The sequence below is a fragment of the Bemisia tabaci genome, chromosome 3 (assembly GCF_918797505.1).
Source record: "Bemisia tabaci chromosome 3, PGI_BMITA_v3".
Classification (NCBI taxonomy): Eukaryota; Metazoa; Arthropoda; class Insecta; order Hemiptera; family Aleyrodidae; genus Bemisia; species Bemisia tabaci.
Window position 1 is genome coordinate 17537817 of NC_092795.1, and position 18896 is coordinate 17556712.

Genomic DNA, 18896 nt, shown 5'->3' on the forward strand with positions numbered 1-18896 from the left:
GAGTATGCGCGTGTTTCTGTAACTAAATTAAGAAGTTAAAATTCCCCCTATGAAAATTCTATGCAATGCTTCTCTTCAAAAATAAACAGCATAACAGGGTTGCCACGACCAGGGAAACCGGGAAATTTTAGGGAATTTTAAAAAGTCAGGGAAAACCTGGAAATGTGAGGGAAAATGACGAAAGTGTGGGAAAAATTGTTAGGTCAACTTTATTTGCATTCCAAAATGGGTTTGAAGATTCGAACAACAGATTTTGCCCAGAAAGAACATCTTTTTAATTGTCTGGCATATCCATAATTGTCAGGGAATTTTACCAAAATGTGTTAGGGAATTTCATTTTCTAAATTCTGCGGCAACCCTGACATAAGTACTATGGTCAAAAGTTGAAGCTTTCCTCTTGTTGATGGAAGTATGCATGCTTCTACCCCTCATTTAAGTAAGGACATTAATTTTCAGAATTATTTAATTTGTTTGTTGATAAATCTGTAAAAAAAAAAAAAAAAAAAAAAAAAAAAAAAAAAAAAAAAAAATCCAGCAAAACCAAGTACGGATCTGAGTACCTAAGTATCCACAAGAAATTTTGAGAAATTTTAGAATGATTTGTCATAAATTTAAATTTAATGATGGAAATGTGTAGGAGTAACAACAAAACATTAATCAAATTTAGCTGCAAGTAAAATTAAATTTTATGATGGAAATGTGTAGGAGTAAGAAAATGACAGTGATTCACGAAAAGGATGGAAATACAGTGTGCCAATTTATTTATTAATCAGTGTTATTAATCTGAAATTGATGAACAACATTCTTGCTGTGGTTGGCAGCACTCTCATCTCTTAAATTAGTGGTAGTAATAGTGCTACCTTTTTCAAGCTCATTTTTTCAACATTTTCATATTATTTACCCCTCAAAATTTATGAGAGCTGAGGGTTAAAAATGCCAAGCAAGGAATTTTGAATAATTCTAGTTAATCAATAACTCTAATTCGATCTAATTTCTTCATCTTTTCTTTCACAGGGCAATGAATGCCGTGACACCAAAGTCATCACCGTTACCAACCCCAAAACGCCGGCGACCTGAAGTGGAAGCTGTAGTTCCACAATTTAGTGATGATGCATATTTAATGTCCGGTGAAGATGAGGCTGAGTATGAAGCCCAATTAAATATATCACCAATCAAGCGGATATCCAGGAGAAAAAAGAAAAGGCCTCACAAAAAGTCAAATTCCTCTAGCAGCCTGACGGCTCTTACGACTAACATTTCAAATGGTGAAAATGTGAGTAAATCTGATTCAGAGACCATCAGTCCAACTGCAACCTCTGGTCCTTTTATCGTTCCAAGACCGGTCGCTCAGCGAGCAGAGACAGTTCCAAAGGATACTCCCGACAAAGAAATCGAGGCAGCCAGGTAAATACGAACTCTACTACCAAGCTTTCATTCATTATACTTTTCACACGCCCCCCTCAGAGGTGTAAAATAAGTTTTCTCTAAGGAACTCGATCACCACTTTAGTAAATTCTCATTGAACCTGCTTAAAAATAGTGTTCAATAATTTTCGGAATCTTAGAAAATGGTCGTGGGAAAAACTCCCCTGGGCAGGCACAGAGAAAAACTAAAATTATAAGATTGATCTTTTGCTTGAAGACGATGAGTCTGGTCCTTAAAACCCATGATCACTTAATATTGATAATTTTCAGAGTATTTAGAACACTTGAAGTAAAGACCTATGTATCTCATCAACATATCAATGGCCAAAGTGTGAAACCATGTATCTCCATTTAAGAGGTTGCAGACTTCCTGTTTACTTGACATTTTCATTAGAAAACTAGTCAATGGTATTATTTGAAAACCCTCTTGATTTTCCTTCTATGTTAGCAGAATATTCCGTATGAATTTCAAGCTCTAAAGTTGGCTTGTCTCTCTTCGAAAAAATAAATTGGAAAGGAACTTTTAAGCATTGCAACGGAGATACGTGGTTTTGCACTTTGCCCATTGATCTTGAAGTTTTAGAAAGCAGAATCAGCTATCTGCATCCTCTAAGTTTAACACCCATAATGCTGTCTATTGGCAAAAAACCTCTTAAACTGTAAAGTTTTTTTATATGTTCTTGAGGAATCTAGTCACCGTTTCCTGTCAACTAGAGGATATTACTTACCCAAATCCAGTTTTTTTCTCATCCCTGAAAATTTGGTGTACACATGTTGAGACTCTTTTAGTGACCAGTATGTACTCAATCAATTTTTACCAAAATCTTCACCGATGGAAGCAAATTGATATTAAAAGAGTAACATTTATTCCAATTTGTAACAATGTAGATTTTCCTGGCTGATTTTATTCATATCAGGAAATTAATCAATGCAAGGGTTTGTGGCGTCATAATCACCCTGCTTAGAACCATGTTCTGTTTGAGCCTCCTTGTCCTTGTTTGCTATTGTCTCACTCTTTTATCAAATTCTTATAACTTTTTATGTTATTGCAGACTAGTTACTGATGACCAAGGTGCTAACGCTGAAAAGCAGGACTCCACTGAATGTTGTGACGTTGCCTCGCAAAATGTAAAGAACAAAGAAGAAGTAGCAACGGTTAAAGAAGAAATCACCCCAACTCCTCGAGAAGAGTTCATAGTGCCTCATCATCCTCCTCCGAGAGATCATCTACGATTGTCGATGGAATCACAACCCCATGATAGTGCTGAAAAAGGGTGGAAGTCTGATATTAAAGATAAAATAGTTAGTCCTGTTGTACCACAGCCGAGGATCACTGCCTCAAAATTTCGACATATGCCTGGAATTAGGGTAGAGAAAGTAGCCAAAGGACAAAAAACACCAAAATTTAATGATAAGAATGCCAGGTTTCACTATGGAAATTACAATCGGTATGTATTTTTGAACAATCATCCATCGTTTCTTGTATTTTTTCTTTTTATCTCATTTTAGCATATAGTCTGTTCTCATATGTACAAAAATCCAGTCCCGTGTGCAACTTTCTGAAAAAAGTTGGTGAGTGGTATCAATCTCTTCGTTATGATGTCTAGAATCAGAATTTGGATGGTGATAACCTTGAAAATCGTGCAGGAAGCGCCTAAAGCCCAAAAACAAAATGGCGGCCGCTCGCTGGGCCTTATTTTTGAAAATTCCGTATTATGGCATGTGAGGTATCGATTCCTATGTTTTTTGGGTCGTAAAATCCGAATATGATGTTTAAAATACCCTCCGATCAAAAAAAATGTCGCAAATCCAACATGGCGGCTGAAAATACCCACCCGGCGCGAAAATCGCTGAGTTCTCATTTGGCCGTCTAGTAAGGCGGCCAATGATTGTATTGTGTGGTCCCAGGTTTCAAAACAGAGTTACAACTCACTGTACGGCCCATAAAAAAAAACCAAAATCCAATATGGCGGCCAGGCCGCCGATCGAAACCTGTATTTTTGGTATCGGCGTATGGCGTCGAGTGGGGTATCGTTTCTGATGTATTTTGGGTCGCACATTACGAATATGAAGTCAAAAATTACTCTTGGCCAATATTGAAGCTCGTAAATTCATCATGGCGGCTAAAATGGCAGGCATGGATAGAATAAAAGCAATTACACACAGCGGTAGTCCTGATTTAATACATTTGTGGGGCCTCTCAAACCAAATTCAAAGTTACAATTCATCTGATCACACGTATACGCCTTTGCCATCCACTTTGACACTATAAATGGCTGCTACAATAGCCGATCTTAAATGATAAAATAACCACGTAAAATGTGGATGTCGAGGTAAGTAGTGAAACCATGCATCCTCGGGACGGCTATCAAATTTTAGGGTGTACTTACCTTTTGCGAAGTTTCTTATCGGAGTATCCAGGAGAATTTGTCTGCAAAGTCTGCTAATCGGCCGCGAATAAAAATAAAAGTACAAAATACTCACAAAAGTCTAAAACTGGACCCGACAAGCGAGTAAGACTTAACACTGTTAGAAGATTTTATGTGTGTTTGGGCAAATAAATAATAAGCAAAGTAGATGAATCATGTTTTTCGATGTATTTCCTTCAATGATTACAAAAATGTATTTTCAATTTAAAAGTTGTGTTATATAGATTTTGCCTCAAATTACCCAAAATCATTAAATACCTTCACATATTACCATGCCATACCGTCTTACCTTACAATATTACCATGCCATACAATATTACCTTACCATAGTACCATGCCACACTATATGACCATGCCATACCCTAGTACCTTACCAATTACCATGTTACCTTGCCAATTTTTCCTTAACATATTAACATTTTAAGTATAGAAGCTCTGAGAAAATATCTTGAGTTCTGATTGATTTACTCATCACAACTGTCGCTGGATTCATCAATGGCCTCTTCGTCTTCTCCCTCATCATCGGAGGATTCTATGTTGTCGCAATTTGAAGCATCACCTTCACATTTGCACATTTCTGTGCATTTTAACCCTTGTGACCTACAGACGCAAGGTAAAGTGCAGCGCTTTTTAACACAGTTGCATCGGCAAAGTTCCCAGACCAAGTCTGGAATGCAAGGAATAGTTGAGGTTATCGGCTCATATTTGTCCTCAACTTTTTGCCATCCAAAATTGATAGGTGAAGGGGTTTCAGGGAATTGAACCAGATCCTGATTCCAAACTAAAGCTTGTAAGTGTGCTCTCAGAAGAGCTGGATTTAAGGCTGCTTTTGTGGGAGGCAGATTTTCATCTTGGCATTGCTTTTTGGAGAACAGCCACCATCTTACATCGCCTATATCTGTTAATGTGGTCTTTGGAAGGTACAGCTGACAAACACATTTCTCTAGCTGTGCTCTAACGTCTTCAGGTAGGAGCGATGTTTTCCCAAGCTGTACTAATGCTTCCAATAATTCATTATCTGCGGACTGAAAGGTTTTCCACCATTTTGGTTTCCCCTTATGTGCAAAGGATCCTGTAATGTCAGCGCCTGACAGCGCATGCAAGCCTACAAGAGCAGATGCTTTAAGAGGTCCAAGGGCGTTGTAAATTGGAAGTAGGTCAATAAACTTTTTCATACCCTGCCCTATAAACATTCCAACTTCAGCGGTGAGCATGGGGATGCGTCGCAAAGCTAAAATTACCACATCTGTATCAGGTGAATATATGTGTGTGCTAATTACTCCTTTTGTAGCGACAAAAACACCGTGTAGAATCATTTTTGTGTCAGCTTCCTCTTGCGTTGTTTGAAGGCACTGCACATCGGTGCCATCCGAAGATTGCACGTTGTTTCTCCAACTCACAATAAATTTCAACTTCTTAATCTTTGCTGACTTCAAAATTTGAATAGAAAGGAAGTTAGTCAAATTATCCTTCGTTTTGTCATGGGCCAGAAGTTTTCCCATTGAAATAGATGCAATTTTCATGTCTGCTGATATTTTGTAATGAATTGGTTCATTACCTTGCTGACGGCGTACTCTTGTGTCATTTTTCAGAGAATTAGCTTGGTAAGTATCAAAAACAATATGAGTTTCATCGTAACAGCTGAATTTTTTAATCAACCAGTTGGAAAAATCCTTTGCGAGATCCTCGCACGTCTTGAGCCCTGCTGGCTTGAAGTAGCAGTGTAAAAGAGCCATACCGTCTATTATGGCTGCTTTTTTTCCACTCAAGTCTGGCGATTCATTAGTGACTGATGAGGAATTTCCTTCATCTGCTTGTTGTATTGAAGTTCCTGGTAGAGATTCCAAAATGGACAGGAGTTTCGATTTATTTGTGTAGTGAAGCATTCTGCCGTCGGGACCAAATAATGATTTAGGCAACGCGGAGAACTCGTATGTGCTGATGTTAAATTTTACATCGACATCAGGCCGACGTCGCGATGCAATTAACAATCTTGAAATTAAAGAAAAATCCGTTTTCATGACAATTAGACGGTCTTTGTGGCATACTTTTATCTTTTTTGATGCCGATGCAAATGAATTATCTTTAATTTTTGTCATACGAGACCAAAACGGAGTGTTTTTTTTTTCAATTCTTTCAGAAAAAAATTGTTTCTCAGCAGTTTTGCCAATTTCTGCAACATTATTGACAAAATTGCAGTCCTCTTTCGGAAAAACGCGATTCGTGAGAATATGGGTTAGCTCTGAATTCTTGCACTGGAAAGGATTCGTCGTATTCTCAAATTGCTCGAAAAAGTTGAGACTGCAGAGAGCGCGCGCAACCATAATGAAAACATTGTTCTTAAATTCAGCCGCATGTCTCCTCTTATTTGTCGGTTAATTCATTTCTTCTATGTGAAAAAAACCGGGAATGTTTGATTTTTGCAATATCTAATTATCGATTACCAGAGATACCAGTAAAATATGTGTAATCCGACGAAAAAAAAACATGATTTTTCAGTCATTATATCAAGTTTGCACGCCTAACAGAGTGCTTCCTAGATTCAAGACTGCTTTAAGAGCAGTCATTCATTGTGTCAAAATGGATGGCAAAGGCGTATACGTGTGATCAGATGAATTTTAACTTTGAATTTGGTTTGAGAGGCCCCACAAATGTATTAAATCAGGACTACCGCTGTGTGTAATTGCTTTTATTCTATCCATGCCTGCCATTTTAGCCGCCATGATGAATTTACGAGCTTCAATATTGGCCAAGAGTAATTTTTGACTTCATATTCGTAATGTGCGACCCAAAATACATCAGAAACGATACCCCACTCGACGCCATACGCCGATACCAAAAATACAGGTTTCGATCGGCGGCCATTTTGGCCGCCATATTGGATTTTGGTTTTTTTTTATGGGCCGTACAGTGAGTTGTAACTCTGTTTTGAAACCTGGGACCACACAATACAATCATTGGCCGCCTTACTAGACGGCCAAATGAGAACTCAGCGATTTTCGCGCCGGGTGGGTATTTTCAGCCGCCATGTTGGATTTGCGACATTTTTTTTGATCGGAGGGTATTTTAAACATCATATTCGGATTTTACGACCCAAAAAACATAGGAATCGATACCTCACATGCCATAATACGGAATTTTCAAAAATAAGGCCTAGCGAGCGGCCGCCATTTTGTTTTTGGGCTTTAGGCGCTTCCTGCACGATTTTCAAGGTTATCACCATCCAAATTCTGATTCTAGACATCATAACGAAGAGATTGATACCACTCACCAACTTTTTTCAGAAAGTTGCACACGGATGTACATATGAGAACAGACTAATAGGTTGACCTCAACATTGGTGTGCATAACAGCATATGACTAGTTTTTGAGACCAAAGAAGAATCGGTCCCAGAAACTGAAAAAATTTACAAAATAAATAAACAAACTCAAATAAGAATATTAATACACGCATAATATTTAGTAAATCTGACGTATGGAAGTCCATTCTTCTGTGACCCCGGAGTTGCAGAAAAATGAATCTATATATCAGCCTCCTATGGTGTAGTGGTTGTAGGGTTAAAATTTTTAAAACGATCATTTGTAGGTTTTTTTGTAAAGGCTTAAATTTAAGCACTGCAAGGTATGGTGTCATTCTGAAGTAATCAAAAACTTAAGTTATTCCAGTCACCAAGTTAGTTAGTTTTCAACATTCAGTGCAATTCAAGAACGATGTCAGTATATAAAAAGTTTGATTTTATAAGCTCATTGTGCTCAAGAGGCCATAAGGAACACCATTTAAAAAAATATCAGAACTCTGCTGGTGCCAAATTTCTTGGTATTGTGACCTTGTAATCTTTCGACTAATCTGTGGAGTAGATTTAAGGGTAGACACAATTTTTTAAAAAGAAAAATCAATTATTTAAGGGCTATGTTCTTAGACTAAACTGAAAACTAAGCTTGGTCAATTGCAGCCTTGGTGTCAGATCAGGAAAAACTGGGAATAACGGGGATTCATCAGGGAATGAAAAATTTAAGGAAAATCAGAGTAAAATCAGGGAATCTCTTCCACCGGTTAGAGACAATTTTAAGGGTTATGTCACTGCACCTGAGCAGCCATTATTAACCTCTTGAATCTTTAAATCGTCAGAATAATAGAGAAGCTTTTATTGACCAGATAATATGAACATCAGAAACGCTTTTGGAACGAAAAATTCTCATGTGCGCCAAAGAATCGGCTGAAAGATGAAAAAAATATATACTTATATGTGAAACTCTTGAGAATTACATAGTTTTTCTCAAAAAAATTCTGGGAAAGTGGGAAAGAACTTCAGTTTATCATTAGGGAATGAACCTCTGAGATTCCGGGTAAAATCAGGGAATGAGTATGGTCAAGAGTTCTAGACGCCATGATTTTAACTTGACTTTTTTTTAATTTTTCACATGTTCATCAGTCAAAGATCATCAGCTACTTTTCTAGCTAAAGTTTTTCATTTGAATGGATCATTTAGCCAAAAAAGGTCATCTTTCAGGAAAAAATCTGTTCTGCAAATTTCTCCACATCACTGAACAGATTTAACCAGAAACAACGGAACTGTGTCAGGCTTTGCATAATCTGTCATGATTTATTTGTTCAGAATTATGATTTGAAATTTTATGCGTACATCGATGGTGAAACTACCAAACCACGTATCTCGGTTTGCGACGTCGCAGACTTCCTGTCATACTTTATTTTTTAAATGAAAAACTACGTAATGTCCAGTCTTGAGAATTTCTGTGATTTTTCCTCTTCGTGCGAAGAAAATTCTGTGAAAATTTCAAGGAATGATATTGATTTGGTCTGTTTCAAAAAAATAAAATGTGAGCGTAGATTTTTAAACACCGCAAACGAGATACGTGGTTTGGTAATTTCACCGTCGACATACTCCAATGTAGGGGAAATTCTCAAAAAGTTTCTAGTTGTTTTTTGTCCTCTTTTAAAGAGGTAAAACATGAGATAAATTCAAACTTGAAATGTGGTTAGGATGATTTCAGTCAAACAGACCGAAGTGTCTAAGTATAAAAAATCTCACTGTTTCATTCGTTTTAATTCATGTTATCTATGTGTAAGATTGCTTGATTTGTTGTAACATTCTGTTTTTAATTTTTCTAGGTATTACGGGTATCGCAACCCTCATTTTGAAACAGATCCACGAATCAAGTGTTTCACTAAGCGAAGAGAACTATTTTTTGATAAAGATGTTCTAGACATCGGCTGTAACATTGGACACATAACTTTAACTATTGCTCGTGATTTTGGTGCACGCAGTATTGTAGGCTTAGACATAGATAAAAAATTGATTCAAGTTGCAAGGACTAATATCAAACATTACATCAATTGTGTTAATTCGCCATCTAATCCTCATTTCACTCCGGAGAGAAACGAAAGCATACCATCTGAATCTACTTCTGCTGCTCCTGTTTCTTCAACCGCTTCTTCTACCACTCCTTTGGAAGCAGGACCATCTACATCTACAGCCCCACCAGAGCTGTCAACCAAACAAGAAACAACCAACTTCTTTCCAATCTCAATGCCTATCATTTACGGTCCTCTGCAAGTGCCAGGGACGTCATCGAGTCATCGAAAAGGATTCCCTCATAATGTCTCTTTTGTTCAGGTAATTTTTTCCTTTTGACATAGTTGATTGAATTGAGGAGTTTGAAAACATGCTACCTTATGTTTCATGTAAAAAGCCACCTTGAATGATCTTTTTAAACATCCTTTATTTGTAGCTCATAGTTGTTTCAGAAAAGTATCATTCTCTTACTAAACCAGATACATCTGATGACTACCGGTTCTTGCTTTTGTGTTGTGTTATTTTAGAAAAGGTGTCAAACAATGAGATTGTAAAATCCAGTGTATCTGTGAAAAAGTGGTCTGCATGAATGATTATTTATCTATATTCTGTTATCTGCATATTCTGTAGCCTCCATGGAAACATTTTCTAATCTGCTGTCCATTTTAAAAATACATCAGCCAAGTGATTTTCACTATTCTTAGTAAAGAATTCGGCATTCTGGTATTATTTGTATCAGTCTCTAGCATGCTTCCCCTATTATAGTAGGAAATTTATTATGTGTAGGTAAGTTGTATGAGAAAAACCAAGATTGCTGAGAATGCCCAATCATACACTCAGGGTAGCGCGAGGAATTGAGGGAGGGCCCTACACTGCAGAAAGGGAGATAAGTTTTACTTAAGGTTAAAAGTTTTGGGGTGTTTTATCTTGTTATGGCTAGAGATCTGTGTTACTAGATTTAGCTATGGACAGATTAAGAGAGAAGGTGGAACTCCTCTCTTGTAGATCCTATAAGTGTCCTCCATCAAATAACTTTCACCGTAAAATGTCCTATGAGTAGGTTCCTGGTAGAAAGACAGTCCCCAGTATTCATTGCAGGTAAAATTCATAGGTGTTGGGCATGGTCTAGATGCTCAAACATTGGTTGAACTTTTGCAAAACTCATTTGACAGAACAGATTTAATTAAGCCAAAACTGATTCAAGAAAACGGATTAGTCTGCTGAACCATGGCAAAAAGTTAGGCTGTCCGGATCAGACCTCATAAATCCTAATGGAAAGATGGCATCTATAGTTCTCAGGTGACGGACAAAGGCCTGTACCAAATTTTTATCAGTTAACTTATAAAAACAGGATTGCCACCGTCCGGAATTACCTGAATGTCAAGGAATTTTGAAAAGTCAGGGAAAATCGGGAAATGACGAAAATGTTAAGGAAAATTTGTTAAATCACCTTCTTTTGCTTTCTAGAATGAGTTTAACCCATTGACTTGTGATTTAATTTGACCCACCCGAGCCAGGAATTACGATTTAATTTTGGCGGAAATCAGTAACTTTGAGCACTTCAAAATAATCCAGAAATTCTTTCTCTAAGGGTGAAAATTGACACAATAAGCATTCACAATACAACGTTTAAGAAAAATGGTGAAAACTTTGAACAAAATGATTATTTTACTGTGGCTTATAGCTGTCAAAGTCGCAAAAATCGCAAAATCAGCGAAAATCAGAAAATTTGGAGGTTATTACATATGCAAACGCTCAGTAATATGAAAGTATCACAACAAAACAAGAAATCACCGTACACAATAAGTCATAGGATGGCCACACTCCTCATATAAACATTGATGAGAACGCAATCTACCGGAGAATAGCCGGAAAAACGCAAACAGTCAATGGACGGCTCTGAGCCGTCTCTTCAGATCTGGCCCAGCGCAGCGCGGACGGCTGGGAGCCATCAGTTTGAAGTCAATGGGTTAAGGTTTCGAACAACAAATTTTGCCTGAAAACTATGTTCAATTATGTCTTCTTAACCATATGTCATATCTTCAATTGTCAGGGAATTTCACCAAAATTTGTCATGGAATTTCATTTTCCGAATTTTGTGGCAGCCCTGTAAAAAGGGTATCTCTATTATACTAATGTTTTCCTTATTTTCAGGGTAATTATGTGCTGGATTCTGATGTGCTGGTCTCGATGGAGCAGCCTCAATTTGATGTTATTCTATGCCTTAGTATAACCAAGTGGATACAACTGAACTGGGGCGACGCAGGCTTGAAACGGGCCTTTAAACGAATGTTTGCACAACTGAGGCCTGGTGGTGTATTAATACTCGAACCTCAGTCTTGGCCTTCATATAAGAAAAAACGAAATTTCACCGTAAGTTTCTTCATTCCTCTACTTTTTGATACTTGCTTTGCCTGGACCTGTCTTTTCCTTTCGAATAATGGGTCATTAAACCATGAACGAATTTTGACTTGCGAATATAGTTTTCTGAAGGAAAATAACGCGTAGAACACGATGCGCACATTAAAAACGCGAACAAGTAACTCAATAACGGAGAAATGCGCAGTTCAAATCGCTCAACTTATACGCAAATTTAAAACGCCCCGGTTTTGCGCCACGCCGAATGATGTCATCCGGCACCAATCAGAAGCGGGCACGGGTTTCCACAACTTCCGTCAAATGTGTATCTACTCTTCGTATATGAAAACAATACTAAAGTCGAAATTATATCTTTTGAATTCAAGACTTGAATCTCATTCATATGTTAGCTGTAATAAACGAGCAACAATTCCACATGGAAACACGTTTTATTTTAACAAACATCAGAGGAAAATGAGAGAAGATTGCAATATGACTACCGCAGTGTGTCAACACCGTCAGTTTCCCGCCATTCGGGTGCGTTTGAAATGTCTTGCAGTTTTTAGATTTTTCAAAAACAGGTTTCTCCGCGATTTTGGCTCCATAAAATGCGGAAAAATCACCACGTTATCTATTCACTTTGTACTTTCAGAATATTCAATAAAATAAACAAGGTTTAGTGACCCATTCAAAGGAATTACTAATTGATATTGTACTAAACTCAATTCCATCTATTTGTTGACTAATATCTATTTTTGTATTTTGCTTGCGAGAGGTTTGAACTGATGATTTTAATGTTAACTTAAAGAGTTAATCACTCACTAATTAACTAATGAGTCTGTTTCATACCAGAGTCATAGAAAAATTATCAGACTTTTTTTTCTCTTTCTTTTTATAAAACCACCGATGAGGACTTTAAATAAGTCTGGAACCTATTTCTTATCACACAATTTGTGTAGTCAGTATGACAATTTTTCAAATATCCTGTATTTGCAGGCTTTCTTTTCTTATCCTTGGTATCCAGGTTTGATCACTGAGATATATAAGAAAACTCAACCTCAATACTCCAAAAATCTTGCAAACTTTTTCTGGTCTCTCATACGAATTATTTCAGTTGTATTTTTCCTCATTTTTGTGTAAAATTTTTGTCTCAATTTTCTTACCACCTCTCTTTTTTGTTTTTTTTTTTTCCAGGAAACTATGTGGAAAAACTACAAAGAAGTAAAATTCTTTCCTCACCAGTATTCTACTTACCTTCTTTCAGTAGTAGGCTTCAGTAAATGTGAAGTTATGGCAACTCCTCTACATCAATCAAAAGGCTTTCAAAGGCCCATCAAAGTTTATACCAAAGCTATCACCGCTCCCCTTCTTCCGCCTGTAACTTCAAGCACAGGGAGTGAGAACAGTTCAATGCAAGTGGAAGAGAAGCCAGGAACTACAGAAAATACAGACAAAACGGCAAATGCCTCCTGAAATCCCCCAAGATTCAAGTCAGTCCGTTTTTAATCTTTGCATGCCATGCATCACTGCTCTTAAAAATGGACCATAAGAAATTGAGGATTAGATTGAATCTTAATCTTTTCAATTTCTTCGTGTTTTGTACATAAGTTCTCTTGTGATTACTTTGTTTTCTTTCTTGTATTTGTAGCTTTTCTCCTTTCGTTCTTTGCACATATGTTTTCTTCCATTCAGCTGTGAACCTATTTTTATTATTTAATGAAAAGACTTTGGAGCCAAGTGATTTGCCCGGGCTTTTAAATTCCTATATGCTTTGCATAATTTTTTACTCTGGGTAAGAAAATGGACTGTGTCAGTTCTAGAGGGCAATTTTTTCAACAAAGCAATTTTTATCAAGTTGAAAAGTAGGTGTTTGGGATGATGTTTACCAGTATCTTTAAGTTGCAACAAGCAGTTTCATTTATTTTTTTCATCTTAGATAGTACTTGAATGAATTTTATCTCCCCCTGTTTGAGCTCGAGGAAAAAATTGTTCCTCAATGTAATGTGTTCGGTCATTCTGCATACCCTTGAGTTCTTCTGAAATTCCCTCAGCAATAAATGAGAGTGCTGAGTATGTCTTTGGTAATGAACCCAATTGCACAAACTTGAACTGAGAAAGGGAAGGATGCTCAGTCTAGCATGAAGTTTTGCTGTTAATCCAAATAATTTTGACTGCAAATGGACATGTTCCAAAAATGCATAACTCCATAGCTTTCCCTATTTTCAACTTTCCACTGATTTTACAGAGAATAAAAAAGTTCTCACTATCGATTATTTCCATCAGCTGTCCCTTCATCTTCCTTTCAATTTGTCTAAAAATATCAAGGGGACAAAAACTGGAGGGAGCACAGTTATAATGAGGAAGTAAAGAATGTGTAATCGTCGTAAAAACAATGCGTCAAAACTTACATCTGTGTTTAACGATTCTAATGTTCTGAAACTTACTTTAATACTTTATAATGCCACTTCGGTTAGGTCGTCAAGTTAGATAATCACCAAGTTTTCCTTCCTGAAGAGGTATCAGTAACCAAATTTGGACTATCTATTTTCTAAGGTGCCTTGCCCTAGGAAGGACCACATTTTAAGATTCAATAAGAGCTGACAATCAGTGGTGAATCATGTGAGTTCCTTACATTCATAGCATACGTTTTATTTGAAAATTACTCTGTCTTTATACAAAATTATTCATGGTTTCAAGGCTCTCAGACACATCAATTGCCCCTTAGCAGGTGTTTCAACTGTGATGCGTTTTGTTATTGTTTAGTAGTTACAGTTAAAGTAGTCATTAAAACGGAAACTTTTTGTCCGCAAGTGAGCGGATACAGAGGGTTTTATCTGTATCTTGAAACAAATAGACACTGTGATTTATTTTGATAAAATTTAATAGATAAGTAGTCAGAAATATATTAACTTCAATTGCTCTATGACCTACTCGACCAAACAAATGATTATAATAATGTATGAAAGAATTTCGAAGATGGTTGCTTTTTCTGAGGTTTGTTTTGACGGTGAGTCAATTGTTATGTCAAGCAGTAGGCAAATCCTCAAAATGAGCCCCTGTTATAGATATGCCAAACGCTATCCTTGAGGCTCAGTTAATTGCTTGGCTCAACATTTTTCTCTCCTTCGAATATGCTTTCACAACACATTTCATAATTTTGGTCCCACGCACTTATGCTTCAATTTATAAGAATAAATAATTTTCTCAATAAACAACTCATTACTTTTGATTCAATCGCAATACTTACTTTATGACTGTTTATTAATTCAATTTTTGTAAATTTACTTCATAAGTTTTAACTGTTAAATCATATTTAAGTAAATTTAATGTCTCTAAGTTCCAGCAGTATGGAATATTAAGGTGAGGATTAAAAATACTCAATGTTAGACAGAACTATCAGATAATTTCTTTTCTAAAAGAGGTGTTTCCAGATTTCAACTCCATTCTTTCGAATTAGAAATCATTTGATTATTTGCAAATTATGATATACTAAAATTCTATCTTTCAAATAGAATCTCAATGAATTTCAAGTATTTAAAAATGTCCTCAGTCTGAAAAGTTTTCAGCGCAATAAGTCCTATTTATGGAGATAATTTCATTGTAAAGGCAATTTAACTTCATCAGTTAATATATGACCAGCAATCACTTGATTTTGTACAACATTTCTGTCCGATTAAGTCTTATTCTCTTGAAAACTCAGGGTGATTTCATAAAAAAACTAGGTCCTGAAACCCAGGGGGGGTCAATCTTTGAAACTTAATATTTGAAGAGAATGTCTTTCACCTTGAGACTAAAAAAATTCAAGTTTTACAGTTTGATATCATTGTTTCAAAGAACATTTTTTAATGCTGCACCAAGATTTTGAACAAAATCTCACTCAAGGTGTCTTCGTGTGAAAATACTGTAATTAACGAGTGATTTAGTCTATAAAATCATGAACCGAGAATCTGATGCAATTTAGTTTTGCATGCCTCATCAGTGCTCTTTCCTTGTCCTGAAATTTTCCAGTGATCTTGCAGTCTTTATAATACTTGGTATTGTTTTCGTAAGGATGTAAGGATAAACTTAGTTTTTATTATCCGACAAGTTAGAGCTGTGCTTTATCATCAAACTGTATTACGCAAGAATTATTAGATTGAAATACTCTATTTCATTTGTTTTAATCATAAAATGTAAGTGAATGAAGCAATTATGTAGACATACTCTTCAAAGCAACTACCCACAACTTTTTTTTTTCACCGTTTTCTTTTGTTGATACATATATCACTGTATGCCATGGATTCATTTGTTGATGATCCTCATTCTTCTTGATTTTCAATGAATTTGCAAATTGTCGCTCATTTGAGTAGTTAACGATTTTACTTATTGTAATCAGATGGACTGGAGCAAAGCAGTCACATCTGCATTGCGGTGTTTCAAAATCTTATGTTCAATTTTAAATTCTTGAAAGTAAACCAACCAACATCCACACCAGAAAATCTTTGCAATTCTTCTTGCCTCTAAGAAGATTCTTTCCATGTTTCTAGTTTCATAGTTTCCTTCCATAAAATTGAAATAGGAGATAAGATCTATAGTGCATTGCAGATGTGACTGTTTTGCTCACATCTGTCCAACTGGATTATAAAATAAGTACTGTATTCTTAAAATTTTGTTTTCCAAGGATATCTGAAGTTAGTTTTCCTGAAAACGCTCAAAAGCTACTTATAGGCCATTTATTTTTTTTTTTATTCCATCACTATTTAGTCCTTTGCAATTCTAAATGATCTAAACTGGGTACCTTCCAAATGAAGTGAACATCTCTTTCAATCAGAGCCAAACAAGGAAAAGAGTGTAATCTGATCCTCTGTTAATCTTAGCTTTATGACGAATATATCGACGGTGGAACCACCAGACGATGTATCTCGTTTGTGGTGATTAAAAATCTCCGCTCCCATTTTACATTCGTAAAGGAGACCAAATCAATATCATCCCTTGAAGTTTTCACAGATTTCTCCTCACACAAAGAGGAAAAATCACGGAACTTTCTAAGAATTGACACTGAGTAGTTTTCCACCGAAAAACTAAAGTATGATAGGAAGTCTGGGGCGTCGCAAACGGAGATACATGGCCTGGTAGTTTCACCGTTGATGTGTTCCTTCTACTAGAGCGTTTGTTATTAAAAATGCCAAGAGAGAGAGAGCGGATTGAATACTTCAGTTTTTTGCATGGTTTTCAAGTATGTGAAAGTGGCACCCATGTCAACTGAAATATGATTGATTTGCTCGCTGTTCTTCTATTCTCAGTTCTCAGGAAATTCAAGTTTTTCATAGGTTAGTTAATCTGGAAAGGAAAATTGTCCTGCGGACATAAGTGTCCGCACATTCGTTTATAATAGTAGAGTGTGTGTTGATCAATCATTGCAGTCTGTGAGTCAAATTTTAAGCTTTTTAAAATGGAGAAATTTCATTGATTCACTTCATGATGCTGGTAGCGAATCATTTTTTTCCTCTTTGTCTCTGGCCCCTCAATGGTTACTTCTGTTGAGATGAAATTTTCCCAAGCTTAAATGTTAATTCTCTAACAATTGTTTGCGATGCAATAGCTCTGAAATTCGAATATTAAGTCTCACAGATTGGCGAGATGGATTCTCTCAAAAATCGAAAGAGACCGTCATTTATATTGCTCTCAATTTCCTCATATGATTGGTCAAAATATTCCTCTAACTCATTCATTAATTTGATTCTTGTAGCAGGGGGAAATAATCATATCGTTTTAGTTAAGTATAGCCAATGACAATTTCTCACTCCTCTTTGCTTTTCCTGAAATAATTTTATTAGAAGAGCTTTTCTCACACCTCCCTCTTGTATGTTAACACTCAGTTTCATTTTCTGTTTTGTGCACATCTAAGTAAATCTCTCATTGAATCTATTATAGCTCAAAGTTAGTTTTTCGGAATCATTTGCTTTGTTATAAAAATCGCCCAAATTATTTTCTCTTTTATAAGCGTGTAATTATTAACACTTATACTTTGATACGTCAAAATGACCATTAAAATGGTCCCCAAATATTTCAAGCTGTATTATTTCCTTGTTCTTTTTGTCTAATTTATTAGTTGCTGGATTATTTAAATAGAAGAATAATTTTACTTTACATCCTGAATTTCTTCTTAACCTCCCACCCGTCATGGTAGCACATCTTTCGAAGAGGTCCCTCTCCTCTTTGGTTGACTGTTGAATGAAATTCTTTTTTATTTCGTCATTCAAAGTAGAAGGTGGAAAAGCACTTTCTCAATAGTTCAAAGATGTGGAGCCAAACGGCCCATAGCTTAGAAGGGTAAGAAATGAGGCAAATCGAAAGATGATTTTTGTGATTTCGATTTTTGATTGTATGAAAGTATCCAAGCAAGAGGGGTCAAGTATATTTGTATTATAAAACTAGGAGCGATAACCTCTTTCTGGACTCCAGAATACTCAACTCGATATGCTCGAATTCTTGACCGGAAGGTTCAGTTTCTAAGTACTTGTTCCTTGATTCGTTTTAAAACGCTGAAAAACTCCTTATTCTAAATGATCCCTCCAAACAACCTGAAAATTGGATTCTTTTATGGTTCTCAACCATCATACTAAATTATTACAGTAATTCCTAATTTCTCGAAGACCAAAAAATTTAAGTCCCTTCATGTGAAAGCTGAAGAACTTTCATCCTAGATTGCAGTGAAATGATTTTTCAGAATGACAAAACTCTCGTGAGTCTCGAAACCCGATGTTAAATTAAAGTAAGACCAATATGTTCGTGCATTCAGATTTTTTCCCTCTTAAGGCCTTGTCTCCACGGGACGTTTTCATGGGATTTTTCCCAAGTTCGAATCGCAAGAGTGAAACTTCTGGGATTTTTCCCAGTTATCGTCTCCACGGGACGGGGCTCTTTGTAGTCCTGCGACTAATTTGCGCGGGAAGATAAATTAGTTAAAGTCGAGTATTTGACCGGGATTAAAATAATAATTGCACGCAATTGACAATTAGACACATTTTTTAACTAAACAAACATGAACAATGTAGTAATGAATAAAATATCGCAAAATTCGTTTTCACTTCTTCTTCTTCTCTCAGTGGGTCCTAGGGGTACAAGTACCATACTTGGTACTGCGAAAAATATTGATTAACTCAATATTTTTCCCAACTTCGTAAGTGGGATTTTTCCCTGGGACAAATCTCGCGAAACGGCTCGTGGAGACAAGGCCTTATTGGAACAGAAGTAAAGGGAGTTTTTCCCCCCAAAAGCTCATTATTGCCTATCCAGAAGATTATTGACTGAGGGTACTTATCTCATATAGCAGCGTTTTTTTTAAAAACAGTAATGTAATAAGAAGCGATAAATTGTAATTTAATGGG

The 18896-nt window shown here is 36.3% G+C and overlaps 1 protein-coding gene across 1 annotated transcript in view; it reads left to right on the top strand.

Annotated features, from left to right (window-relative positions):
* Positions 1 to 17655, top strand: part of LOC109044271 (7SK snRNA methylphosphate capping enzyme) — a 30950-nt gene extending 13295 nt beyond the window's left edge. Inside the window, exons 3-7 of the mRNA XM_019061908.2 lie at positions 1015 to 1404; positions 2477 to 2872; positions 8985 to 9489; positions 11323 to 11541; positions 12721 to 17655. Of these exons, the coding sequence (XP_018917453.2) occupies positions 1015 to 1404; positions 2477 to 2872; positions 8985 to 9489; positions 11323 to 11541; positions 12721 to 12999 (1789 nt within the window). The 3' untranslated portion in view covers positions 13000 to 17655. The remainder of the gene's footprint in view (positions 1 to 1014; positions 1405 to 2476; positions 2873 to 8984; positions 9490 to 11322; positions 11542 to 12720) is intronic.
* The last annotated feature ends 1241 nt before the right edge of the window (positions 17656 to 18896 follow it).